This window comes from Zootoca vivipara, chromosome 12 (genome assembly GCF_965207765.1).
Source record: "Zootoca vivipara chromosome 12, rZooViv2.hap1.1, whole genome shotgun sequence".
Classification (NCBI taxonomy): Eukaryota; Metazoa; Chordata; class Lepidosauria; order Squamata; family Lacertidae; genus Zootoca; species Zootoca vivipara.
In genome coordinates, this window is record NC_142595.1 from 42,837,143 (window position 1) to 42,864,380 (window position 27,238).

The following is a 27,238-nucleotide window of genomic DNA, read 5'->3' on the forward strand; positions in this document are numbered from 1 at the left end:
CAAAGTGCTGGATCAGACCCAGGTCAACCAGACCTTGCACTTTGGAATGGGGTAGGAATATGTTTGGCTTGTTTTCCATAGAGGACGGCCTTGATCCTATGCTTATTGTGGATCAGAACACAACCCCCAGTCAGATGATGCACTTCTGCAGACTACGGAATGTATTTTCAATGCACAAAACAAGGTATTTTATATAGAAGATGCATACAAAATGCCTGTTTTAATGGTGAATGCTTTGAAAAGTGTATACCTTGAAACTTTGAGCTGTGAGGACTGTAACGGATTAGCCCTAGTATGGAAGATTCATGGATTAGAAAGAGTTCATCCATCTCCAACTTAACGGACAGTGCATCTTTTGGAGGCGGGACGCTTCCCGGTTCAAAAGAGGAGGGAATAGCCATTTGGGGGGAGAGTGGAGGGTGTGGGGACAAAAGGAGGGAAGGAGGAGGGTGTGAAGTGAGGTTAGTGGTGGTTTGGGTTAGGCTTAAGTTATCTTGGAGTTAAAGTTTGACAGTTAGCATACAGCTGTAACTCAGTTTGTAACCTTATGAATCATTAAGAAAAGAAGAAGAAAAAACTATGTTCTCAAGAAAATAAAATTCATCTTTGTTGTGCCAAGGAGAATCGTCTCAGTTGTTCCAGCAGCGTATAAAAACTCACAGAGGTGGAGACTCAGAAGAGGGCAAAACTTACCTTAGGGAAAAGGGGAATAGTTTGTGTCCTAGAGTCACACAAAAGGGGCAATAGGGTGAAAACCTAGAGTGCCACAAATTTGCCAAGATGAAAAGGCAAACTGATACAGTTGGGATCCTGGCTGAGGGGCCCCCCTTTACTGTAGGAAAGAGGTTGTTCATTTAAGGAGCCCTGAGTTTTTATGAGATCAGGCCACGAAAGCTAGAATTAGACTCTCATTACTAAGAAGCCCAGAAGTAGTGAGGGGTTTATTTTAAGGCGAAAGGAGTGGAGTGGGGGATTGCTCCATCCCCTGGACCCCCTTCGTCTCATAATTTATTGACAGCGCTGGAGTTTCGTCGCAAGGACATGCGACTGCTTTTACATGCTTTAATTTGTATATTTTAAAATCTGTTTACAGGTAGGTAGCCCTGTTGGTCTGCCATAGTCAAAACAAAATAAAATTTATTTTATTTTATTTTTTAAATTTTGTTTCGACAAACTTAGTTGGTCTCTAAGGTGCTACTGGAAGGATTTTTTAAATTTTGTTTCGACTATGGCAGACCAACATGGCTACCTACCTGTAACTAGAACTATGGAAGGCACCACATTGAGCATGAAATGGAAGTCCATCAACCTCACCAAGAAACTTGCACAGGTACAGACTGATATCTTCACAAACTTAGTTGGTCTCTAAGGTGCTACTGGAAGGAATTTTTTATTTTGTTTAAAATCTGTGTTGTTTTATCTCTGTGTTGTTTGCTGCCCTGGGCTACTTTGGAAGGAAGCGCAGGAGAAAAAATTACCAACAGTGGCAAGAATAATAAACAGGGCTGCTTAAGAGGAAGATAATAAGCCTTAACAGAAGCCCCACCATAAGACTCCAGCAGGGAAGTCTGCAGAAGGCAAAGGCACCTAGAACCTGCCTATTTCACTACAGCCATGCTTTGGGACTGCATCAATTTAAGTGCTTTGAGACCTGAGATTCGACTTGAGACCTTGTTGGACTTCAGATGAGATTCATAAATGTACATATGAAGAGGAAGTCCTCCCCCCCCTTAATACCTGGCTGTCAGTGTTTCTCTGCTTGTTCTTCTACTTTCTATTTTATGTTAGGATCCAGATTCCTCTCCCACCTCAGGTTCTAACACAAATTCTTTAGGTCTTGTATGATTTGGTTCAGACAGTATTGCTGTAGGTTTGGAGGAGTCAGTCCACATGATAGCCTGAGTTCCTTGGAATTCTTAGGGTATGGTATCTAGTAAGGGTTAAAAGCGGATAGAGGATTCTATTGTTAAACCAGGCAATTGTCATTGCTGGCCACTTAAGTACCTTCATCAGCATAACTAAAGAGGTTGCTCTGTGCCATAGGGCAAATGGGTGGGCTTTCCCCCCTCTCACCTAACTGCCAGCTGGAGAGAATTATAGGAGAGTATGTTGTGAGTATAGTTAAAGCTATGGGTTTTCCCAGTAGTGATGTATGGAAGTGAGAGCTGGACCATAAAGAAGGCTGATCGCTGAGGAATTGATGCTTTTGAATTATGGTGCTGGAGGAGACTCTTGAGAGTCCCATGAACTGCAAGAAGATCAAACCTATCCATTCTGATGGAAATCAGCCCTGAGTGCTCACTGGAAGGACAGATCGTGAAGCTGAGGCTCCAATACTTTGGCCACCTCATGAGAAGAGAAGACTCCCTGGAAAAGACCCTGATGTTGGGAAAGATGGAGGGCACAAGGAGAAGGGGACGACAGAGGACGAGATGGTTGGACAGTGTTCTTGAAGCCACCAACATTTGTCTGACCAAACTGCAGGAGGCAATGGAAGACAGGAGTGCCTGGTGTGCTCTGGTCCCTGGGGTCACGAAGAGTCGGACACGACTAAATGACTAAACAACAACAATGTTGTGAGTGAGCTGAGCAGAAAGCAGGCTGAGAAGCTGGGGAGGCAGAGACATGCCTGATCAGTGCTGGATCCTGTTGTTGTCATCCATCTATCTTGGGAGACAATGGATCCAAAGCTGTGACTCTAATTGAGAAGCAAGATCTGTTGAGGTGGTAATGCTGAGAGCCGTTCCATCTTAGCTAGGGTTGCCACCTGTCCTGTGTAATACAGGATTGTCCGGTATTGCAATGTAAAATGCTAAGCCCTGTATTTATGCAGTTTTGTCCTGTATTTCAGGTCTTCTCCCCCACCCCCCATGCCAAGTTAAGGATCCTCTCCAAATGCAGGTGTTTGAAAGGGTGTGTTAAAGGTCATGTATTTAAGTTCCAGGGAGCCAAGCACGGACAGAGTTACAAATGTGTGTGTGTGTGTGTGTGTGTGAGTGTGAGAGAGAGAGAGATATTCTAGAGGAGCCCTCCTGTTAGGGTGCCACAGATTGTAATGGATTGCTTTGAAGTCACTTCAGTACAAGATGGAAGTAAAAATAATTGTTTGTTAATTATTAGGGTTGCCATACACCTGGAATTTCCCGGACATAGCCGGGATTCAGCTGTCATAAACTATTTGGGCAGGAATCGCTGAGATGTCCGGGAAAATCCAGACATATGGCAACCTGTGTTGGTAGTGTAGATTTGGGCAAATTTCCATCCAATTTTGACTCCAGTCCTGCTCACCACTGATGAGAGGCCCCCAAGAAGGAGAGGAAATGAGGGAATATGACCCTCCTCCATTGTGCTTTCAAGTTAGCTTATGAAGGTTAGCTGACAATAAACTGAAAATTCCGAATTCGAGAGGGCACCATTGACTCCCTTGGTCTGCCCTAGTTTGCTAAAAAGTGGAACCTTCTGGTAGTACCCAGAGGAGGACAGTCACCACAGACTGCCTAATAAGGGCACTAGTCTGGGACACCTTCTCTTGGTGCTGTGCCTAACTGCAGTGTTTTTCATCATGCTTCTTTCTGTGTGAGGACCTGAGAAGAGACAGGTGGCACTTCAGGTCAGTTATTTCTTTCTCTTTATTAGCTGTCCTCTGTTGTTCAGCTCAGGCCTCATCATAATGACAAAGCATTTGGGGAAAAAGATACAGCTCAGCAGTCCAGCCCCAGAGGCCAAAATGGAGAAGATCTCTACTGCCACCATGTATTTCCCCTTCGTGGTCAGGTAGGTTGGAACAAAGGATACCCAAACACTGCAGAAAACCAACATGCTGAAGGTGATGAACTTGGCTTCGTTGAAGGCGTCTGGAAGCTTCCTGGCTAGGAAAGCCAAAGTAAAGCTGATGACAGCTAGCAAACCCATAAAGGCCAGTAGACAGTAGAAGAAGGTGGCATAGCCTTCATTACATTCCACTATGACCTCACCTGCCAATGAGTGCATGTCAAAATCTGGGAAGGGGGGAGCCGATCCCAGCCATGCTGTCGAAATGCCAACTTGAACAAGGGAGCAACAAAGAACAATAGAAGTTGCTAGCCTTTTCCCCACCCATTTGCTCATCTGGGAACCTGGTTGAGTGGCCAAGAAGGCCAGAAGCACTGTCATGGTTTTGGCCAAGACAGAAGAAACAGCCACAGAGAAGGTGATGCTGAACGATGTTTGCCTGAGCATGCAAGTCACTTTCCCAGGTTGGCCAATGAACAGCAGTGGGCAGAGGAAACAGAGCAGGAGGGAGACGAGGAGAATGTAGCTGAGGCTCCGGTTATTGGCTTTGACAATGGGCGTGTCCTGGTGTTTAATGAAAGTTCCCAACACTAAGGAAGTTACCAGGGAAAAAGAGATGGCAAACAAAGCCATGCTGATCCCCAAAGGTTCTTCGTAAGAGAGGAAACTTACAACCTTAGGGATGCATTGATTTTGAGCCTTGTTTGGATGCTGATCTTCAGGGCACTGGAAACAGGAGTCCGTGTCTGGGAAAAGAAGGAGTTGAAAAGTCTCAGTGACAATTCATATATTTACATATTTGTAGAAGTGACCAGGGAGGGACTTCCCTGGTTGCTACAAGCATAGCTGTAGGGTGACTGGGAATAGGGTGGGGATTCCTGCATTTCCCTGTAAGTGCCAGAAGGTGCTAGAAGGGAGCAATTACCAAACTCATGCTTGCTAACTTTATTATTATTATTATTATTATTATTATTATTATTATTATTATTATTATTATATTTTATTATATTATATTTTATTATATTTTATTTTATTTTATTTTATTTTAAATAAACTTTATTGATTTTCAAAATTTACATTACATAAAAACAAAACAATATGTAACATTGATGGATAAATAAAACTCCAATACATATTATAAATACATTGTCTGAATCTTTATTTACCTCCCCCCTCCCAATACTGTCTCTCCCACTACTTCTCAGCCTTCACTACACTATGCAATAGATTTTCTATTTTCGTCTGCACACTATAACTATTTTTTTGGTTTGTTGTTACTTTTGGTCCTACTTGATTCTTTCTTAAACTTTCATTTCATTTCATTTCTTTTTCTTTTCTTTTTCCTCTTTTCTGTCTCTCATTTATTTGGGCCTTTAATATTCTGGAAAGAGATTGGGCTTTTCCACCTGGCACTTAATATAGTCTATAAACAATTTTCAATTTTTCCACTTTCTTCTTTCTTTATCCCTTTAACTTCCTCATATTTTATTCATGCTTGCTAACTTGATAGATAACTTGTTAAATCCAGCAGGTTAAGCCCATGCCAGAAGAAACTATCCATTTGCCAGTGGTGTGCTTACATTGATTGATTTAGAAAATCCACATGGAAAGAAATCTCAAAGTGGTTTACATGAAATATAATCGGGATGAGGAGGAATCAAGTCATATTAAAATACAACAACAATCTAATAAAACTTCTTAAATGAAAACAGAAAGCAACTATTTACCTTAGATTTTAAAAAAAGAGTTTGAAAAGAAGGAATCTGACTCCAGGAAAGCCTATGTAAGCATATATGCTTTTAAAGAGGCATTTAAAGCTGGTTACTGTAGCTGCCTCTCAAAAAACCACCCAGGGGAGGGTACAAGGGTGGGTGCTACCATCAAGAAAGTCCACTTCTGTGTTGCCACCAAGCAGAGTTGGCAGGGTGAGGGTGCTGCATCTGGTGGTAGAAGACCCCCCAGGTGGCACTTCTATGGGTGCCCCACTTGCCTCGCTGCCATTGGTGCTGATTTTGGGCCAGATTGCATCTACTTGGGGTGAGATCTCACGCAAACCGGTGCTGCCTGGAAGGGCACACAGCACTTCCCTCTTCACCTCTAGTGGCAAAAGAGGACACTAAGCCCCACCCACCAAGCTGATTGTGGAATAGCCAGCCATGGTTTCCTTGGAAGATCTTAAGGCTGAACTTGGTCTGCACTGCCCCTTGAGGTGTTGCTGGACTACAACACCCCTCACCCCTGACCATTGGCTGTGCTGCTAGCCTTTTCCCCACCCATTTGCTCATCCGGGAACCTGGTTGAGTGGCCAAGAAGGGCCACAGGTCCCCCATCCCTGCCTTAAAAAAGGTAAAGGTACCCCTGACTGTTAGGTCCAGTTGTGGACGGCTCTGGGGTTACGACGCTCATCTTGCTCTATAGGCCGAGGAGCCGGTGTTTGTCCGCAGACAGCTTCCGGGTCATGTGGCCAGCATGACTAAGCCGCTTCTGGAGAACCAGAGCAGCACACGGAAACGCCGGTTACCTTCCCACTGTAGCGGTCCCTATTTATCTACTTTGACGTGCTTTCAAACTGCTAGGTGGGCAGGAGCTGGGACCGAACAGCGGGAGCTCACCCCGTCGCAGGGATTCGAACCGCCATCCTCCTGATCGGCAAGCCCTAGGCTCTGTGGCTTAGACCACATGTCTTCTCACAATGATGGTTATGATTTGACAGGCTGGAGTTCTGGGGTTGAGGAACGGTGGCTCCCTCTATGCAGATGTGAGATTTGAGTGCCTCTCAGTTTTCCGGACATCTTTGGTTCTCACTTTTCATTGGTTCTCACTCACTCATTTGCTTAAGAATACCGTGTTCTTTGCCACTTACCATCCAGAGCTGAAATTTCCCCTTCTTCGCATGGAGAACAGTCGTAGCAGCAAGATGGTGCACCTTCCTTTGTGATCTTCTGATAACCAGGCTGGCAGCAGTCATTGCACACAGAGACGGGGGGCAGCTGTCCATAAACAACAGAAAACTGAGGAAAATGGTATTTTGTTTTCAAGCTGGCATACAGTTGTGTTTTTTTAAACAACAACCACAACCACAATGTATTTTTTATTAAAGATTTTTTTGTTTACAGAAGTATTTACAGAAGTATTAAAGATTTTTTTGTTTACAGAAGTATTTGCAATGTCTCTTTTTTCAAGTTACATTTTCTACAGATCAGTTTCATTTGTTGAGACATTAGTGGTACATTAGGAAGAAAGGAGGGAAAGAGGTGGAGGGGGGAATGGTGGGTGGGGTGGGGTGGCAATGCTTCTATTCAGCTTAGTGTATGTGTGGGGTTTTGTATCAGCATCGCTTGTGTAGGTTCTGTTTACTATTCACTTGTATTCCTTTGGTGGTGAGAGAGGTCAATGACAGGTCAAATGGTTATTTCTCAAATGGGACAGTGTGACTGTCCATCTGTCCATCAAATTTGGGTGCGACTGTCCACCTGTCAATCACCTAACATCATAGCGATATCAGATGCTGATGCTGTTTGTCAGGACTATGAAGTACAACACAGGAATGTTTGAAACCCTTTTGCAAGCAGCCTCACCCTGCTCTTTTAAACCTCCTAATTATTATTTCTAATTGTTATTACCTTGTTGTTCTCTTCATGATCATCATTGCTAGTTGCCACCACAACTGCTTAATTTTTTTTAAAAAAATATTTACCTGGCAAAGGATGAATACATGCTTCATTTCACCCACTTTAAATCTGTTGTCCACCCATTTTACGCTGCAATCCTCTACTCACTGACCTGAGAATGAGCCCCGTTGAATTTGGACTTAAACCTGAATAGATACAAAGATTGTGCTGCTAGTGCATAACCTTTCTTTTCATATTAGAGAGGGTGTGTCTCTAATTTTCTTACCTTGGTGAATTCTCCATGCCACTGGATTTTTTCCTCATGAATGATGAACACTTTCTCTGGAGGAGCCTGAGGATCCAGACTTCCTACTTTGATCCTGACGTAGGAGTTATTTGGGAAAGTGACCAAGTTGGTAACATCAAAACCAGCTTCTAATTCTCCACATTCATTAAATCTAATTTCATCTCCAGCACTGTTGTTGAATGAGATTCTTTGAAGAAATGAGTGGAGCTTCACATGAAAGAATTGAAGAACCCTTTAAGTCTTGGAATACACACTGTGATATATCCCCCCCCCCTGATAATTTTGTAACATGGCATGCTAGTCATAGGGATGGGGGATTCAGTTTAATTTGGATTTTAATGCGAATCTCCCCAAATCACACTTCCTAAAATAACATGTAATTCGAAACACAGCTTTTCTTCTAAATTTGCTCTTCCTTGAATTTTGCAATCAGGTTCCTCCCAAAATGTGTGTACATTAGGGGAAAGTATGTGCAAAAATAAATATATTAGTGTACATTATATACAGAATGCATTCTGTCAGGGGAAATCATTTGTGTGTGCAGACCTTTTAACCCCCCCCCCAAATAAATTCAGATAAGACTCAAATTTTTGGTATGGTTTTTGGCAGAATTTAAGCCACAAGTTTTAAGCCACAAGAGCTGACCCTGGGCACCAACCATAGGTCAGCCTCTGGTGAACACCTGGGACAGTGGAAAGCAGGAGCCCTGCTAGTCCTCCACCCAGATGTCACCTGGACTCTGGCTCCAGGCACAACCCCTCACAGGGAAGACCAACCAATGAGTCCGTGGATTCCTTTAGTGGAATACCCATTGCATAGGGATGGCCAGAGCGCTGTGCCACCCCTATCACCTGAACCAGAGCCTATCCACAACCTTACAAGTTGTGACGATTTGCTACGCGGCAGGAGAAACCCAAATGGCACCAGCCAATCAGCAAAGTGGGGAAAATTCCTGCCGTTCCCCTGTCCCAGCGACAGACAACACACGACGGCATAGCAAGGTCAAGCGTGTGCAAGCCCTAAATATAGGCAGAGGTGGGCGGGTGTTCCGATGCACAGAGCCCAAAAGAGAAAGCTCATCGACACGTGCATGGGCTTATATAGAGGTCCCTCAATCGATTTAACTGGCATCCCATTGGTCAGATTGCACCCAGGATCGAGTGACCTCCAATAGGGTGTTGTGGCCATCCAAACGTTCCCACCCACAACACAGGGTCTGGTTGCAAGGTTGGACCTCAACACATGCCCTCTTTAAGGGAGTACCCGATTTGCAAAAAAAAGGGGGGGATGCATGCTAAAATGCGGGTGAACTTTCATGAAGACTTTTTTATTATTGCAAATTGATGGTGAATGGAACTTAAGATTGGAAAAATGTGTATCTGAGAAAAGGTGAAATTGATGGATTCTCCCATCCCTAAACTGAACATTTCACACCACACCGCATGACATACAGGGACACTGGGGAGACATTACCTTCCAGGGTTCCATATTTAGATGTGTCAGGCTACCTTCATATTTCATTGCTCTGTGACTGGATCTAGATCTGTACATATTATGTATGGCATGTGCCAGGGCATAAACTGCATTGTAGATACTGTAGCTGTGGCCCGTCATGCTCATTTCAAAATAAGGTGCAGAGAGATTCTCCAGACTCTCTTCTCCGGTACATGTGCCAATGATGTTTGGTGGCTCAATAGCGTTTGAAACAGAGCAAATAAATGCTTGTTCCCATAAATCCTTGATAAAACCATTTCCGTTTGCATAATAAGGGTTTGCACCCTGAACAAATTCTTGGAAGCCTTGAAGTTCCATCGAGTGAATTGTGAAGGAGATCGAACCGTCGAACATTTGCATATCAATAACCCTTTGGAAAGGATCAAATGTGAAATCGATTTGGGCTGTTGTAATCCACACCTTTCCTGCAGAATACTTCTCTACAGAACCAAGAAGTATTAGAGGAATCAACTCCATTGTCATCCACACAATAGCTGCCACCCCCCGCAGGGTTGCAGATTCTCCATATACAATAATAGCATTGGCTTTGCTTTTCATGAAAAGTGGGATATCATTAAGAAGGTAATCGAAAATTTCTTGTATGCTGGCCATCCTCATATTCTTTTGAATTCTTTCTGTGAAGGCCAGACAGATTCTCAAATGGGAAAGAATGGGTTCCAAAGCACCCAAGAAATGTTCTCCACTGTCATCATCTATCGTGATGAGACCTACCCATCTCCACCCAAAATGCAAAAGCAGGTGGGCAATTCCTCGATATTGAAGTGCTTCATTGGGAACCATGTGGTAAAAGGAAGGAAAATGAGATTCGCCACTCACTCCTGGTTCAAATGAGCCATATGACAGCTGGGCAGAGTGGGCAGAAATTTCAGAGGTGAAATAGAAGAAGCACCTCATCACATATTAAACTTTTGATTATTTATTTACTCTTATTGCTCTGGCGGAGGCTCTATTTTGGCGATGCCAAGGAAGGAGATATTAGCAGGCTTGGAGAGACTCCAAGGTTTACAAAAGAACAAAAACCACCAGGAAAAGACATGTGATGGCGGGAATGAGGAGCTTACCATGTTCTGACTCCCACATTGTTCCAGGAGTTGCAGAGCAGAAAGCATAAAACGCTGGAATTATTATTATCCCTTATCTGTACTCTTGAGTAAGCATGCATACTGCAGCCTAAGTTAATATCAGGGCAGCAAATTTCACTTTGCCATGAACCTCTGTCAGATAAAGCAGGCAAGACAGTTTTCTGGGATGAATATGGATATTAAACAGGCACCCTTGAGATCCCCTTTATAAAGAGCCATATGCTCAAAGCTCCATTTTGTACCTCTCTGCACATCTTTTCTCTCAAACCCCACCCAACATTATTCTTCCCCCTGCTTCTAATTAATGAACATGCCAGCAGAAAGAAAAGGGAAGGGTGTGAGATAAGAGGAAATCCCCACAGCCCAATGCCCTACCTGGGGAACCTTGTAAAGGCTCAAGACCTTTGCCATGTGTGCGGTCGTAGCAGAGCTAAGTCCTCCGATGACGCCCACTAGTTTTCTCTGGATGCCACAATTATAGTTCGGGAAGAACTGGAGTGAATTGAAGAGCAGGTCCAATGTGGCCCGGTAGATAATGCTTGCAATGGAATTGCTGTCATAGATGTGGAATCCAAGAGTGACATTAAGCAAGATGCTGGGATTTTCATTGATCTCTTCTACAGCAAAAACCATGGCCAGGATGTGCTGGTAGAACTTTGTCACCACTCTATAAATAAAGCCATTCAAGAATTCACGGAAATGGTTCGTTGTGCCTCTAAAACACCCTTTGCCAGCTTGATGCCCTCTGGATGTTTTGGACTACAACTCCCATCAGCCTCACATAGTATGGTCAATTGACCAGGATGGCAGGTGTTGTAGTCTGGAGGGCACCAGGTTGGGGAAGGCTGTGTAAGAGATTCAGATGCCTGAACCTAAAGAGGAGCAACATTGAAAATGAGGGAAAGGGGCAGTGGTCATCTCCTGCTCCTGCTCCAAATAGTTGCATAGTGTGTGTCGTACAGTGTGCTTTTGTGCAGTAAGAAACTGTCCTGTCTTTAGTCCAAATCTTATTTATAGTGGGGTTTGCTTAAAAAATAAATGTCCCTGCCTCCTGCTCCTTATTTTGAGATTTGCCAAGGCTGTACCCCTAAACGGGAAGAATCCTAAAACATGTGTTGGATTCAAAACTCCACTCCTTAACATCTCCAGTCTTAACAGCATTGCAATTTTCTGTTATTGTAAGGCAGGGCTGGCCCTACGGCCAGGCTGGGTGGCGCAGGGCGCCATGGCGCTGGCCTGCCCGCCCGCCGCTCCACCGCGCCCTCAGCAGCAGTGCTGCATTCTGAGCCCACCCGCCCGTCGCGCAGCAGCGCCCTCGGCAGCAGCGCTGCGTGCTGAGCCCGCCCGCCGCGCTGGGAAACAGGGCAGGGTGGCGCCGGAGGGATCCGTCGCACCATGGCGCCAGGGCGCCAGAGGTGCTTAAGACAGCCCTGTTGTAAGGCACCTTCTACTGACTAAATAATCAAAGGAGTGGTTACTGATATTCCATGCATTTTTTTTGAAACCCCAACTGGAAATGGGGATAGCCCCAACCTAGCCTGGTTTGTGGGCAGGGGGAGAAAAATATATATATGAATTCCTCAAAACATTCCCCAGAGCTGCAGATATCTCATTTTCTCTCAAACCCCACCCAGTGACAGTCAGTATAATCCTTAAGGAAAGCTTTTATAAGTTATTGTTCTTAACACTATCAAGTCATGACCATATATAGTGAGTGATGCCTATAGGAGGTGCAAAGAAGCAAATGCCAGCTTGTAGCATATTCTGGATGTATCCTAAAATCAGATTTTTTTTGGGGGGGGGTATACAATCACATTAAAGTAATAACAAGTTATATCTTACCAATGGACCCTCTAACTTTGTTATTTGGATATAATAAAGATCTTGCACTAATAGAAGATTAGGTTCTATTACCACATCTTTTGACCGCTATGATCATCTGCGAGGACCAGAAGAAAATGAGAACATCATCCCCGAGAGAATGGATAACCAAACTTTGGGACACTGTGTTAAGCATACAGATGTGATAAGAACTAGAGGAGGTAGACACCCAGAGAACAGTTTCATGGAAAAATCTAGTCTTTTAAAAATTTAGTGTCGCGATAAGGTTCAGCACAACGTAAACCCTCTTGCATTACTCAGAACTTCAATGTGCTCTATTTGAATTTGGTACGTAGGTGGCAGCAGAGGTAAGGCAGGCTGGGGAAGTGTTCCCCTCTCCAAACAAACAAACAAACAAACAAACAAACAAACAAACAAACAAACAAACAAACAAACAAACAAGGAACTCGCCCTCCCAGTTGCCTCCCTCTATTGCTGGGCTGCTGTCACTAACACATACTAATATTTTTTTCTTTCAGAAATCTTAATATGGGGGGGGCACACACACTCACACACCTAGAAATATACCGTACTTTTCCATGTAAAAGACAAGGTTTTTTTTTACTGTAAAATAATGTTAAAAAACGGGGCTTGTCTTATACACAGATAGTGCATGGAGACGGACGGATGATTGGTTGCGGGTTAGTGATTTTCGGCATGCCCCCCCAAAAGCTCAACAACTCTGAGCCACCCCCCCATTTTCTTAAATTTGTGTCACCCAAAATAGGAGGCGTATTATACATGGGGGAGTGTTATACATGGAAAAATACAGTACTTTTCTGGTCCCACCACTGATTTGGTATGGAATCCTGCTTTTTGATTTCAGTCCTGAATATCTGTTTTCTTCTCTTTTGAGACTTGTTAATTTATTCATGTTTTTTTATTCCATATCCTTATTTTTAATAATGATAGTAGTAGTAGTAGTAGTAGTAGTAATAATAATAATAATAATAATAATAATAATAATAATAATAATAATAATATTTCTTACAATGGAAAATAAACCCAGTCTTTAGAAGGGTGCTGCTTGAAGGACACGTTGGGCAAAATGTAAACGATGTGAGAGGCAATCCCACCGATGAGGATTTCGCCAGGTTGGTACCACTCCGATGGGACATGAATGGGATTGTTTCCGGTGCACGTCACAGGGTGTCCTTTTTGCACCATCTGAGATAGCAGCAGCAGCAGCAACAACAACAGCAACATTGCAGAACCTCAGCTTCCTGTTGGTAAAGGCTCCTGTCTGTCTCTCCGGACAGCAACACCCTGGGTTGAAATTACATGGCTCGGAGGACAGCTGATTCTGCCAATACATGTATTAAAATGACACATATGTGCTTTACTTTGAGCATCAACTGGAGAACAGAAGTACACATTGGATACCAATCTAGTGACACTTATCTGAAGCATGACCAGTGCTACTTAAAGGAGAAACTGCCCAGTTCAGAAAGACAGAGCTCTGCCAAATTTAGTCCCTGGAACCATAGCCCCAATTGGCACTGCTGGGGGTTTATATAACAATTTCAGACTTGTTTTCAGACAATTTTTAATGTGCTGTAAGCCAGGTGGATGGGGTATAAATAATAAAATTGTTTCTTGCTTTTTTTCTTTTTCTTTTAGAGCCGTCTGGAACTTTGTCCAGGCAAATAAATGACAATGATTTGGATAATTACAGGGGTGGTAATAGCTCACCCTAGAATCATAGAATCATAGAGTTGGAAGAGACCACAAGGGCCATCCAGTCCAACCCCCTGCCAAGTAGGAAACACCATCAAAGCATTCCTGACATATGCCTGTCAAGCCTCCGCTTAAAGACCTCCAAAGAGGGCGACTCCACCATACTCCTTGGAAGCAAATTCCACTGCCGAACAGCTCTTACTGTAAGGAAGTTCTTCCTAATGTTTAGGTGGAATCTTCTTTCTTGTAGTTTGAATCCATTGCTCCATGTCCGCTTCTATGGAGCAGCAGAAAACAACCTTTCTCCCTCCTCTATATGACATCCTTTGATATATTTGAACATGGCTATCATATCACCCCTTAACGTTCTCTTCTCCAGGCTAAACATACCCAGCTCCCTAAGCCGTTCCTCAGAAGGCATCGTTTCCAGGCCTTTGACCATTTTGGTTGCCCTCCTCTGGACACGTTCCAGCTTGGAAATTAAACAAAGGGCCTGCTGGTTTCTCTTTAAGGTTTCCAGACTCAAAAGAGAGCAGGGCAATTAAAGGCACAGAAGTCCTGTCGTCTATTGAGTCTGGCAACCCTATCCCTTCCTCCCCCTCAACAGACACCCTGTGAGGTGGGTGGGGCTGAACGACTTCAGAGAAGTGTGACTAGCCCATAGTCACCCAGCAGCTGCATGTGGAGGAGCGGAGACACAAACCCAGTTCACCAGATTACGAGTCTACCGCTCTCAACCACTACACCACACTGGCTCTCGAGTGGTGTAGTACTGCTTTAGATGCACAGCACAGGTTTGGCCTCAGAGGCCGTATCCCTCTGAATGACAGTTGCTGTGAATCACAGGCAAAGATTTGTGGCGCTCATTTCCTGCTTGCAGGCTTCCCACAGGCTTCTGGCTAGTCATTTCAAGAACAGAAGGCAGAACCAGATGGGCAGTTCACCTCATCTAACAAGGCTTTTTAATGTTCTTAGTTCTGCATTTATTTATTTTTGCCATTTTGGTGGCATAGTTGGTAGCAGAACCACTGAAAGGAACATTGAAGGGCTAAGAGGAAATGTATCACTTTTAAAAAAGAGAAAACAGATTTGCATAGAAATATCTTGATTTATATATCTAGAAGGAGATCTAATTCCAAGGGTCTTCTGGCGGTTCCCTCTCTTCGAGAAGTGAGGTTACAGGGAACCAGGCAAAGGATCTTCTCAGTAGTGGTAGCCACCTTGTGGAACGCCCTCCCACCAGATGTCAAAGAGATAAGTAATGATACAACCATTGGAAGACATCTGAAGGCAGTGGTTTCCTTGGGAGGTTGTGGACTCTCCTTCCTTGGAGGTTTTTAAGCAGAGGCTGGATGGCCATCTGTCATGGATTCTATAGTTGAGATTCCTCCATTGCAGGGGGTTGGACTGGATGACCCTGAAGGTCCCTTCCAACTGTACAATTCCATGATTCTTAATGAAGGGGTATACCATTGCCGCCTTCAAGGGGGATACTACCCCCCCATGCAGTGAAGCATTAATCAATTAACCAATCCTGGCCCAATTGTACTGACTGCAAATTGGGTTCTGGGCCCAATTTGAAGTGCTGGTTTTTTTACTTATATAGTCTTAAATGGCTCAGGACTACAATACCTCAAGGTCCGCCTCTCCCCATGTAAACCTACCCGGACCCTGAAATCATAATCTGAGGCGAACCACAAAATAGAGTCCCCACCACCCACCAGGGTAGAATAAGTGAATATCTACATCAGGAACAAGGGAACTACATTGGCAACTATTTACCGTGTTTCTCCGAAAATAAGCCATACCCCGAAAATAAGCCATATCCCGAAAATAGGTGATAGGCGGTTTAACCTTGTAGGTTAAACTGTACCATACTTAATAATAATAATAATAAAGACATCCCCTGAAAATAAGCCACCGTGTTTTTTTTTGAGGGAAAAAAAATATAAGACGGGGTCTTATTTTTGGAGAAACACAGTAGGTAGGGGCAGTGCTTTTTTCTGCTGGTACGCAGGGATATACAAACCCCTAAACATTTTATGAATCTTCATACTTTTGTCCATTTACTGTATTTATTTTCCCTGATTTAAACGATAAAATGGTGATTTTCTTGAGTCAAAATGAAAGTACCCCTAAGCATTCTTTTTTTATATAGAAAAAAGGACTGGGTAGTGTCAGGAGTCCAGGTACCCAGTTTGATAACACAGTAAAGGTAAAGGTAAAGGGACCCCTGACCGTTAAGTCCAGTTGCGGACGATTCTGGGGTTGCGGTGCTCATCTCGCTTTACTGGCTGAGGGAGCTGGCATTTGTCTGCAGACAGCTTCCAGTTCATGTGGCCAGCATGACAGAGCCGCTTCTGGCAAACCAGAGCAGCGCACGGAAACACCATTTACCTTCCCGCTGTAGCGGTTCCTATTTATCTACTTGCATTTTGACGTGCTTTCGAACTGCTAGGTTGGCAGGAGCAGGGACCAAGCAACAGGAGCTCAGCCTCAGGGCCGTCTTAAGCCAGCCAGTTTCCCAGCGCGGTGGGCGGGTGGGCGGGCGCAGCGCGGCTGCCACAGGCGCTGCTGCGCGCCGTGGCGGCGGGTGGGCAGGCACAGCACGGTTGTCGAACCGGCGGACCGGGCGGGCGCAGCTCGCGGCGCCTTCCTGGCGGGCCACCGGGGGTCTACCTAGAGCCGGCCCTGCTCACCCTGTCACAGGAATTCGAACCACCAACCTTCTGATCAGCAAGCCCTAGGCTCTGTGGTTTAGACCACAGCACCACCCGCGTCCCTGATAATTAAAAAAGGTCTATTTATTACAAAAACAAATAGATATCTCTGGACGACCCTAACAAAGTATCCAGCACCATTATTTAAGATGACCCTGCGACGAACCCCCTCGCCGACGTTGCCAATAGATTATGAGACGAAAGGGTGCAGGGGTAAAGCAATCCCCACTCAATTCCTTACGCCTTAAAATAAACCCCTCAATTCTGGGCTTCTCAGGAAAGAGAGTCTAATTCCAGCTTTCGTGGCCTGATCTCACAAACACTCAGGGCTATTTGAATGAACAACCTCTTGCCTACAGAACAGGGACTCCCTCAACTCAGATCCCCACTGTATCAGTCTGCCATATCACCCTGGCAAACTTGTGGCACTCTAGGTTTTCACCATACTGTCCTTCCTGTGTGACTCTAGGACACAAACTATCCCCTTTTCCTTAGGTAAGTTTTGCCCTTTTCTGAGTCTCCACCTCGGTGAGTTTTAATACGCTGCTGGAATAACCAAGACGATTTCATTGTTGTTGAACTTTTGAAAGTGCAAATAAATTGGTGGGCCCTGGTTCTCGCAAATCTATTTTCATATATAGATATGACAGCTCAAATTCCTAAAGATTGGGGACTGGCCATAATTGTTCCTATACTTAAAACCCCCTGCCATGGGGGTTGGTTCCTCTGCTACCTGACATCAAGGTGTTATATGGTTCTCACACTATCCAAACTACTCTATAAGACATGGACTTTCTGTATAGGTTTCATTTTTGAAAATTGACTCACTATGAGTATGTATACTTATAGAACCAGTATGGCACCATATGGCGCTGTGCAATTCTATTTTCTCACACAATGTTTACAACGCATTTTCCAGAAATGCTTCTTGGATGTGTCTAGATCCAGCCTATGTCATGATAATCCAGTCATTACTGCTCAGTCTTATGTACAACCCGCCCTGGGTTGCTGTGAGAATAAAATGGGAAGCAGGAGAATGATGTAAGCCACCTTGAGCTTCTTACAGGAAAAGAGGGATAGAAATGCAATAATGCAAACATGATAAATATGTAATGTACCGAATGCTGAAAACTTTTGGTATTCAATTTCTATGCTTACGAGTATGTTTTTAAATCCTTTCTTAAATTATATTTGAATTGCCATAAATATTATTCAGAGTATATAAACATTTCAGCTTCCACGAAAAGCAATATGGAAAACAGCTTTCTTAAAAAGTCTGGTTTATGCAAGGCTTATGATTTCCACATTCTTTTTTTTTTTGAAAATATTTTTTTATTCATTTTTCATAAACATATTAACAGTCATTCAAATTACATGTGATCCAAACTATTTGACTTCCTTCCTTCCCATAGGTGGTAAATTCTGTCACTCCTAATTCCTATTTTCTATTTACATCAGATTCGTAACATTGTAGAGGTTATGTTACTACCCCTAATGCTCTCATACCCATGTAATTGCCCTTAGCATATTCTATGAATTTACTCCATTCAGCTTGGAACTTCGCATCATCTGAATTGCGTACTCTGTGTGTTAATTTGGCTAATTCCATAAATTCTAAGACCTTCGATTGCCACTCACTAATAGATGGTATTTCATTTGTTTTCCATTTCTGGGTGATAAGAATCCTAGCCGCCACTGTGGCATACATAAAAAATCTTAAGTCGGATTTTGGGATTTCCACATTCTTTGGGTGATATTCATCTTAGTCCTGCTCAAAGTGGAACCACAAAAATATATGGGCCTAAGTAATATATATTGTTAGGCAAGCACTCCCCTGAATTGAATTTGTGAATGAACGGTTTTAAATGTTTTAAAACTGTTTTAATTACCATGCTTTTAATTGTTCATGTTATTGTATGCTTTAATTAAGAATGTTCTAATGTTGCTCTGTAGTATTATTATGAATTGATTTTAAAGTTTTAAACCACTTGGAAGCCATTTGGGCATTTAAGTGGTATATAAATTAAAAGTAAATAAACTGGTAACTTTTAAGGCAAATGCAGACTTCTTTTGTGGTACTTCTTCTTAGCTTCTCATTATTCTGAAGGCTTTTTTTTTAAAAGTCATTCATTATAAGGCTCTGTATCTCTTGTCATCCAATTTAGGTGGACTAGAAGTAGATGTGATAAACACTGTTATTTCTGCGATGTCTCAGAGTAAGTGCATTTCCAAATTGGTGATTATCTCCCTTGTAATTAAATAATTAGTCATGATTACACTACTACTTCTTCAAGTTTCAAGGGAGCTGTAGTAACCACCAGCAAAACTACAAGGCAGAAGGATGCTATTGCTATGTTCTTTGCTCTTCTTACAAGGAGCTTAAGACAGTGAGGGCTCTGCCAGTCTGATCATGAACATTTTAGTCTGCATAGTGTGAGACCCACACCATACAACAGTGTACGGCCCTTTAAATCAGGCTGTGCTGTTCATCACAGAACTCAGCGAGGGATGATGTGGGGACAAGTGAATGGGTGTAGAGACAGAATTCTCTCATGGAAACTGGTTGCATTTGTAGTCCTGCTTCTAGTCTTTTTGCCTCATATGGCGTGCAAGATTCCTGACATCAAATGTGGCGTCAGCAACTCTCTTCCCATTCTTCACAAGTTTCACCAGCCTGGAGACCTCATCATTGCTGGCATTATGTCTCAGATATACAGATTCTCCAGTCCAATAGCTTTCACAAAATGCCCTTCCAACGACCTCTTTGAAGACACTGTGTAAACTATTTTTGTTGTTGTAAAAATATTATATATCTGTCCTCTATTCCTCTACCCTTCAGCATTGTGATCATCATACTGTTCTCATTTTAAGACTCTTAAATATTGAAGAATCTCCTGGCTGTAACAAAGGTAACAGTGATTGGAGCAGAGAAATTCATTTTTAATTTTAGTCCTCAATGACTTTTGGATTACTATCTTTATTGCTTTCTTTGAGTAGTTCTTCCTGCTCTTGGCCATATGTTCTCAACAAGTATTGATGAGGGGAAGGGCTGTAGTTTAGGGGTAGAGGATCTGATTTTAATGCAGAGAGTCTCTGACTCCTCCAGAATCTTAGAGAGAAATTGGGATGAGGAGTATTTCAGAGATGTACTGAATGAGCACAGAGCACAGAGGACAAAACTGCTCTGGGCAACAATATTTCATCATGCTTACCTAGATCATGTATGATTCAATAATGCTTTGAACTGAACGGAGGTATATGCCATATTTTGTAGTAAATCACTGTCGCACTGCATGTCACTCTAATTACAGGGTGATGACCCAGATCTACCAGCATATCCTGGCCTTGATATTTGCTATAAAGGAGATCAATGAAAATCCCCAGATCTTACCCAATGTCACTCTGGGCTTCCATATCTATAATAGCTATTTCACTCCAAAATGGACTTATCATGCCTCATTGGAACTCTTCTCTACACAGGGCAGATTCACCCCCAACTACAAATGTGATAGTCAGAACAATCTAGTAGCAGTCATTGGGGGACCTATCTCTGAAGTCTGTCTCTACATGGCAGATATCCTGTGCAGCTATAAGATTCCACAGGTATGATGTATGCATGCAGGAGGAGAGGGCAACAAACCACTTGCTAATCTCTTTCCTTTTTAACTGTTTTTAAAAGTTGCATTTGCAATGTCTGCTCCTTTGAGGCTTCCAGAAGTAAGAAGGAGAGAACACACACACAAATGCACCAAAAGCCTGTCTAGTCCTGAAATTCTGTTCTCAAAGTGGCCAACCAAAAGCCTTTGGGAATTCCTCAAGCAGGACATGAGCACAGCATCACTCTCTGCACTTGCAATTCCCAGCAATTGGTATTCAGTATCTAATCCAAAATGCTTCCTGCTTATACATAATGCTCTGTGTTCTGTGATCAGCATAGGCTGCTGTCTTGTAGAAGTTTAAGGCTTAAGCCAAGGATACATCTTTCACTCAAGAGATTGCTAAATTTTAGAGTTCCTCCCTGTTTACAGAAGAACATGCAACAATACTTTATTGCAGTCCAAAGACCCACAAAACAATTTCAAAACTTGTTGTAGCTTAGTTGTTTAGTCGTGTCTGACTCTTTGTGACCCCATGGACCAGAGCACACCAGGCACTCCTGTCTTCCACTGCCTCCCGCAGTTTGGTCAGACTCATGTTGGTAGCTTTGAGAACACTGTGCAACCATCTCGTCCTCTGTCGTCCCCTTCTCCTTGTGCCCTCCATCTTTCCCAACATCAGGGTCTTTTCCAGGGAGTCTTTTCTTCTCATGATGTGGCCAAAGTATTGGAGCCTCAGCTTCAGGATCTGTCCTTCCAGTGAGCACTCAGGGCTGATTTCCTTCAGAATGGATAAGTTTGATCCTCTTGCAGACCATGGGACTCTCAAGAGTCTCTTCCAGCACCATAATTCAAAAGCATCAATTCTTCAGCGATCAGCCTTCTTTATGGTCCAGCTCTCATGCCCATACATCACTACTGGGAAAACCGTAGCTTTAACTATATGGACCTTTGTCGGCAAGGTGATGTCTCTGCTTTTTAAGATACAGTTAAAATGACCAGACATATAGACGAGAGAAACCAAGGCAGTCATTTTGTTTTATCTAGGGCATAATGATCTTGCTTTCTTTATAACCTCCAAAAGAAACTTTGCCACGGCCAGTGTAATATCATTTGACCTGTCTTCCAAAAGATATTTAATATTGGAAACTTTGGATTTTCCTGGCATATTTGCTAGTAAGGGTTTGATCAGTTGATCCCTTTAAAAAAGAACATAAGGAGAACCTGCTGGATCACCTCCCAACCACACCTGAGAATCAATCTTGACTAGTTGGATGGAAAACATTAATATACGAAGAACAACTAATAAATGAAGTAGGTTCTAAACTCTAGGTCAACATTCTGTGGTCATATCTATTCTGCTGAGGTATCTCTGCTTGTAGAACACCAAATAATATTGGTTAGGGGTAGATGGAGTCTTTACCTGGCCTTCCCATACTGGAGTCACTTCAGTGCACCAGGTAAGAGAGGTGGTAGGTAGCAGCACTTATGGAAGTGTCAGATTGACCCCAACAGTATATTTACAGTATATTACACCAAGCTCGCAGCTGCCTCACAACTACCACTTGCATTCATGATGCACCACAGAGTCTTCAGTGCACGGCAGTCAGGTGAGTACCACTTGCCCGCTACACTGATGGTTAATGGAATCAGCCTACGTCTTCCCTGGAGTAATGATAAAAGATTGGTCCTTCCCCCCTCATTTAATTTTTAATCATTTCCTTTAGTTCATATATGGTTCTGCTCCAGTGATAGATAAGAAAACCCAAGCTGCTTTCTATCACCAAATGTTCCCAAATTTGGAGCATCAATATAATGCAATTCTCCAGATACTGCTATATTTCAAGTGGACATGGATTGGTGTGATGTCTGGGCATGATGACAATGGAGAGAGGTTTGAACAGAATGTGATCCCCATGTTTGCACAGAGAGGTATCTGTTTTGATTTCATAATGAGAATTCCCAAAATGTCATATTCCACTGAAATTGATGACATGGTGGAAGAGGGATTTGAAATAAACAAAATTCTTATGAGAAGCACGGTTAATGCATTGGTTATTCATGGTGAAATCGATACCATGATCATCCTGAGGATGTTCCCCAGGGTTGCAGAACATGAGGATATGCCAGCAAAGAAAAATGGTAAGGTCTGGATCATGACAGCTCAGATGGATTTCATTTCCATTCCACTTCAAAGAGATTGGGACATAGACTTCCTCCATGGTGCTATATCCTTTGCCATTCACTCCAGTGAGGTTGTAGGATTCCAGAAATTTCTTCAGGTGAGAAACCCCACCTCAGAAAAAGAAGATGGCTTCATTAGGGTCTTCTGGGAACAAGCATTTGGGTGTTTGTTCCCCAACTCCATGGTAGACCTACAGGATGAAGAAATCTGCAGTGGAGAGGAGAAGCTGGAGGGTCTTCCTGCGTCTGTTTTTGAAATGAGCATGACTGGCCACAGCTACAGTGTCTTCACAGCTGCCTTTGCAGTAGCACATGCATTGCAGGCCATGCATTCAACTAGATACAAAGGCAGAATGGTAGTAGATGGAGGAGTAAAACTTCAGAATCAAGAGTTATGGAAGGTAATGTCCTGAATATAGTAAGAACAAAGGAAGGGTCCAAAATGTTTCACAAGACCCCTGGGCAAAGTTCACCATTCGTGAGGATGCCATTTTATGGCCCAGCAGGTGTAACCAGGTTTGACTCCGGACACATTTTTGCAGGCCATTTTGCCAGTCTTCAAGAAGTGTCATGGAAATACTTCTGTCTCTAGTCCTAAGGCAGGGATGGGGAACCTTCAACCCTCCACATGTTTCTGAACTGCAACACCTATACTCCAAGCAAGCATAGCCAATACCTGTAGGTCCCACAGCCTACAACTACAATGTCTACATAGAAGTCTATGTGGATGCACACACTTTGCATGTCATGCATTCAACTAGCTTTTTTTTAAAAAAAAGAATGATAGTGAATGAAGGAGTAAAATTTAAGAATGAACGGTGATGGAAGGTAATGTCCTGAGCAAGCTAAAAGTAGAGTAGAAATGGTGATGGATAAGTACAAAGGTTTCCCAAGGCAGCCAACTTCTGCTTCTGCCTTCCACCACGTCAGGGTCATAAATGTAGTGGTGGCTATACCATTCTGACCTGTTCTGTGGCTGCCCAGTCATTTCCTTCATTAGTACTACTGTTACATTTTATTATTGTAGTTTATTACTCTATCTGTTTATTGTATGTATCTCTCATCGTTCCTGCCCTAGGGCTCTTTCCCTCTCCATATCTATTCTTACTTGATATAAAGTTTTTAAACAGTTCAGTAAACAAGTGGGAATGATCACCAGTCTTTTGTATATCCTTATGAATTTGCTTTCTTTTATTTTCTCTCTGATTCTATCCATTTTTTCTCCCTAAACAGCTCAACTACTTTGTTAAAAGCATCTCATTTAATAATAGTGGTGGGGGGAAAGTTTCCTTCAACCAAAATGGAGAGTTAGAGTCTGGATTTGATATTATCAACTGGGTCACATTTCCAAACCAGTCCTTTTGGAGAGTGAAAGTTGGAAAGATCGACCCCATGGCTCCCCAAGAAGAAGCGTTCAGCATTAGTGAAGAAGCCATTGTGTGGCCAAGCAGGTTTAACCAGGTGAGATTAAATTCATATTTTGTAGCCTATCCATCACTTCTATAATGATTTGCAGTTCAGATACTCACCTAGCTCTGTGCTACATTCATCCATGTGCTTAGTGTAGGAGTGAGGGCATGGCTGTAGAGATCTTCCATGTTTTGCCAATTAAGTGACATTCATCAAACCCACTGTTGAACTACTACTGCCAAATTTGCTATTTGGAAAAAAGTAAAACTTTTTTAAATTTACAGAGGGTCATATTCATGTAGGGCAAGGCAGCATAAGGATTCCCTCTATCACAATGGGGCTTGCTTCTTTCCTTTCCCTACCCAAATTTGTGAAATATGGCTCTCCGTTCCTTTGGACCACATCAGTGAGGTAGGCAGGGGTGTCTTTTTGTCTGGGTAACCCAGGAGCTAGACACACACCGCCCAGATTTTGTACTGCTAATGTAGCAGGTCAACTTCTCCCTCAGAGGTGTATTACAATGGATGACAATAACAACAGTTGCCTCCAACTGTGGAGAAAGAGCATAGCCATCATGGCAAGTAGCCCTTGATTGCCCTTTCCTACTTGTCTCTTGCTTCTTCCACCATAAAAGGAGATAGTTCAGTAAGTTAAGAGAATATAATACATTGTGGATACACAATATTGCAAAATAGAAAACATTCTCCTCTTACATTTTTGGACAGGCACAACCCCTTTCTCTTTGTAATGCCAATTGTCCTTTGGGTTATCAGAAAACAAAGAAGGAAGGGAAACCATTTTGCTGCTATGATTGCATTGCATGTCCAGAAGGGAAGATTTCTAACCAGACAGGTAAGAGACATCATGGATACAGCCTTAAAGATATACTGACACTAAGATGTTCAGACACTCACTTCCCTTGTGATGTTCAGTTGTTCAAAAATTCAGGAAGGTTTTTCAGAATTCAGTGAAGGTTGTGGTTCCTGATATGGGGGTATAGCCTGATATATTCAATAATTTCAGTCCAAGCCATTGACAGCTGGTAATTATATACAATAAATAATAATAAAATAAAATAAAATCAGACGAAGGAGGTATCATAAGTGGGGGTAAAACAGAAACCTTCAGAAACATGGAAGGAATTCAGGAAAAAGCTAAGGGTGCAACAGCCTCTCTCTCTTAAAACAAGACCCAAGAACCGTGTCTCATAATTCAGAGAAGAGTTAAAACTGAAATACAACTGTCCACATATTAGTCTGTAATTGTAAATCGGGTGATAATGGACAAATGTAATATCCAAAAAGGAACAAGACAAGGATGTCCATTGTCACCACTGTTGTTCATTCTGGTACTGGAAGTGCTTACGAGAAGGGTAGGAGAAGACAGAGAAGTGTCTAGGATAAAAGTTTTTTTTTAAAAAAAAAGAACATAAATTGAAAGCATTTGCAGACGATACAGCAATAACAGTGGATGATCCAAAAAACTCTCCCCCATATTGTAGTCTGGAAGATCCAATCGTGTTCGGATGTTAAAAGTTGTGAACACGTAAAATCTTCTAGAATCCTGACCGTAAGTGATAACATTGAGCTTCGGAAGCTGAGTTAGATCCTAACATCTGGTGGTGGGTGGGAATTAAACCTTTCCTGAAAATGGCATGTTGCTAATAATATATATGAGAAGTGTGACAAACTGTCTCTCCCCCTTCCCCCCCCCCAAGATATCAACTTGGTAGCCCTTATTTAAGGTTTTTCATTTTGATCATTTTAGTATCATTCATGTGGTGGTGCTCCTATGGCTTCTATTTTTCAGACATGGATGAGTGCTTTCGGTGCCCACAAGATCATTACCCAAATGTGGAAAAGGATTCTTGCATTCCAAAAGATATAAGTTTCTTGTCTTATGGAGAACCACTGGGGATCTCTTTGGCCTGCTTTGCTCTTTCTTTTTCTTTCATCACAGGGTTGGTGCTTTGGATTTTCATAAGGCACCGGGACACTCCCATAGTCAAAGCCAACAACCGCAACCTCTCCTACACTCTCCTCATCTCCCTCTTGCTTGCCTTCCTTTGTGCTTTGCTATTCATTGGTCAACCTGAGAAAGTGACATGTCTCCTTCGACAAACAGCTTTTGGCATCATCTTTTCCGTGGCTGTTTCTTGTGTGTTGGCCAAGACAATCATCGTGGTCCTTGCTTTCATGGTCACCAAACCAGGTTCCAGCATGAGGAAATGGGTGGGGAAACAACAGGCCACCTCCATTGTTCTTTCCTGTTCTTTGATTCAAACTGCTCTTTGTACTGTGTGGCTGGCAACTTCTCCCCCATTCCCAGCTTTAGACATGCACTCAATGAAGAACGAAATTATTCTGCAATGTAATGAAGGGTCAGTTACCATGTTCTACTGTGTTTTGGGGTTTATGGGCTTGCTGGCCATTGTCAGCTTCTCTGTAGCCTTCCTAGCCAGGAAGTTACCAGACAGCTTTAATGAAGCCAAGTTCATCACCTTCAGCATGCTGGTATTTTGCAGTGTGTGGCTGTCCTTTGTTCCAACTTATTTAAGCACAAAAGGAAAATATATGGTGGCTGTGGAGATCTTCTCCATCTTGGTCTCTAGTGCTGGTTTACTAGGCTGTATATTTTCACCAAAATGTTATATTATTGTGGTGAAGCCTGAGTTGAATAGCAAGGAGCAACTCAGAAGGAAGAATTGACTAATTCTGGGTCCTTCATCCATCTCATATTTTAATTAGAAATGGGCTCTATGGTACCTTTTGTGTTTTTCATTTCTTCAGCAAAATGCAAATGTAATTTAAACTGTCAGTGCTATATTGGAGTAATCCTTTTAAAATCTGGGATATATTATTGTTCAATTCTCCTCACAAAATGAAGTGCAAAGTGAGGAGTTCCTGGGTGTTCCTGGGTGTGGCGGCATGGGGTGAGGCCAGGAGGGACACAGCTATTTCATGCCTTTTGCTTAGTTACATGAGCTGGTAAACCCATGAAAACCATGCCAGCAAAATTTGCCCTGTAAGTAAACTCCAGTTCCCCATTATCATCAGAGGTCACCATATAATTGTCAACTCCATAATACTACTTTTGTAATTGCTGTGAAAATGTGCTATGTGAAATAGATGAGAATTATGGCATGAACGCTCTTTGAGAAGACAATACTGTATTGCTGAACCAACTTGCAGTGGTCAAGCACCCTCTGACTTTTTAATACTTTGTTTTCTCAGCCACATGTTTATACTGCTTTTCTTTACCGTCAGGACAATAAATAGATATTCTAAATCCTCATCTTTTTTTGTCTGCTTACTTGGAAAGAAAGTGAGCTGATTAATGTGTGGATCTGCATCTTAAATTTAGCCCTTTTCGTAAGGAGCACCATGCTTTCCATCCTCTTCAATGCAACAAACTGTGTTGCTGAGTTGCCCCATTCTCCCTTGCTGTTTAATTAAATCCCAGTAATAAAGATATTAATTGATTG

The 27,238-nt window shown here is 42.7% G+C and overlaps 2 protein-coding genes across 2 annotated transcripts; one reads left to right on the forward strand and one right to left on the reverse strand.

The window, feature by feature from the left end:
- Positions 1-3,615: 3,615 nt before the first annotated feature.
- Positions 3,616-9,984, reverse strand: LOC118078716 (vomeronasal type-2 receptor 26-like). The gene is made up of 4 exons (XM_088655090.1): positions 9,163-9,984; positions 7,669-7,896; positions 6,635-6,761; positions 3,616-4,517 (listed from the first exon to the last, which is right to left on the reverse strand). Exons 1-4 carry the CDS (start codon positions 9,982-9,984, stop codon positions 3,616-3,618), a joined length of 2,079 nt encoding a protein of 692 aa, XP_088511216.1.
- A 9,181-nt stretch (positions 9,985-19,165) lies between these two features.
- LOC118078726 (vomeronasal type-2 receptor 26-like) lies at positions 19,166-26,462 on the forward strand. The gene is made up of 6 exons (XM_088654765.1): positions 19,166-19,341; positions 19,990-20,167; positions 21,888-22,745; positions 23,578-23,805; positions 24,480-24,606; positions 25,564-26,462. Exons 1-6 carry the CDS (start codon positions 19,166-19,168, stop codon positions 26,460-26,462), a joined length of 2,466 nt encoding a protein of 821 aa, XP_088510891.1.
- The last annotated feature ends 776 nt before the right edge of the window (positions 26,463-27,238 follow it).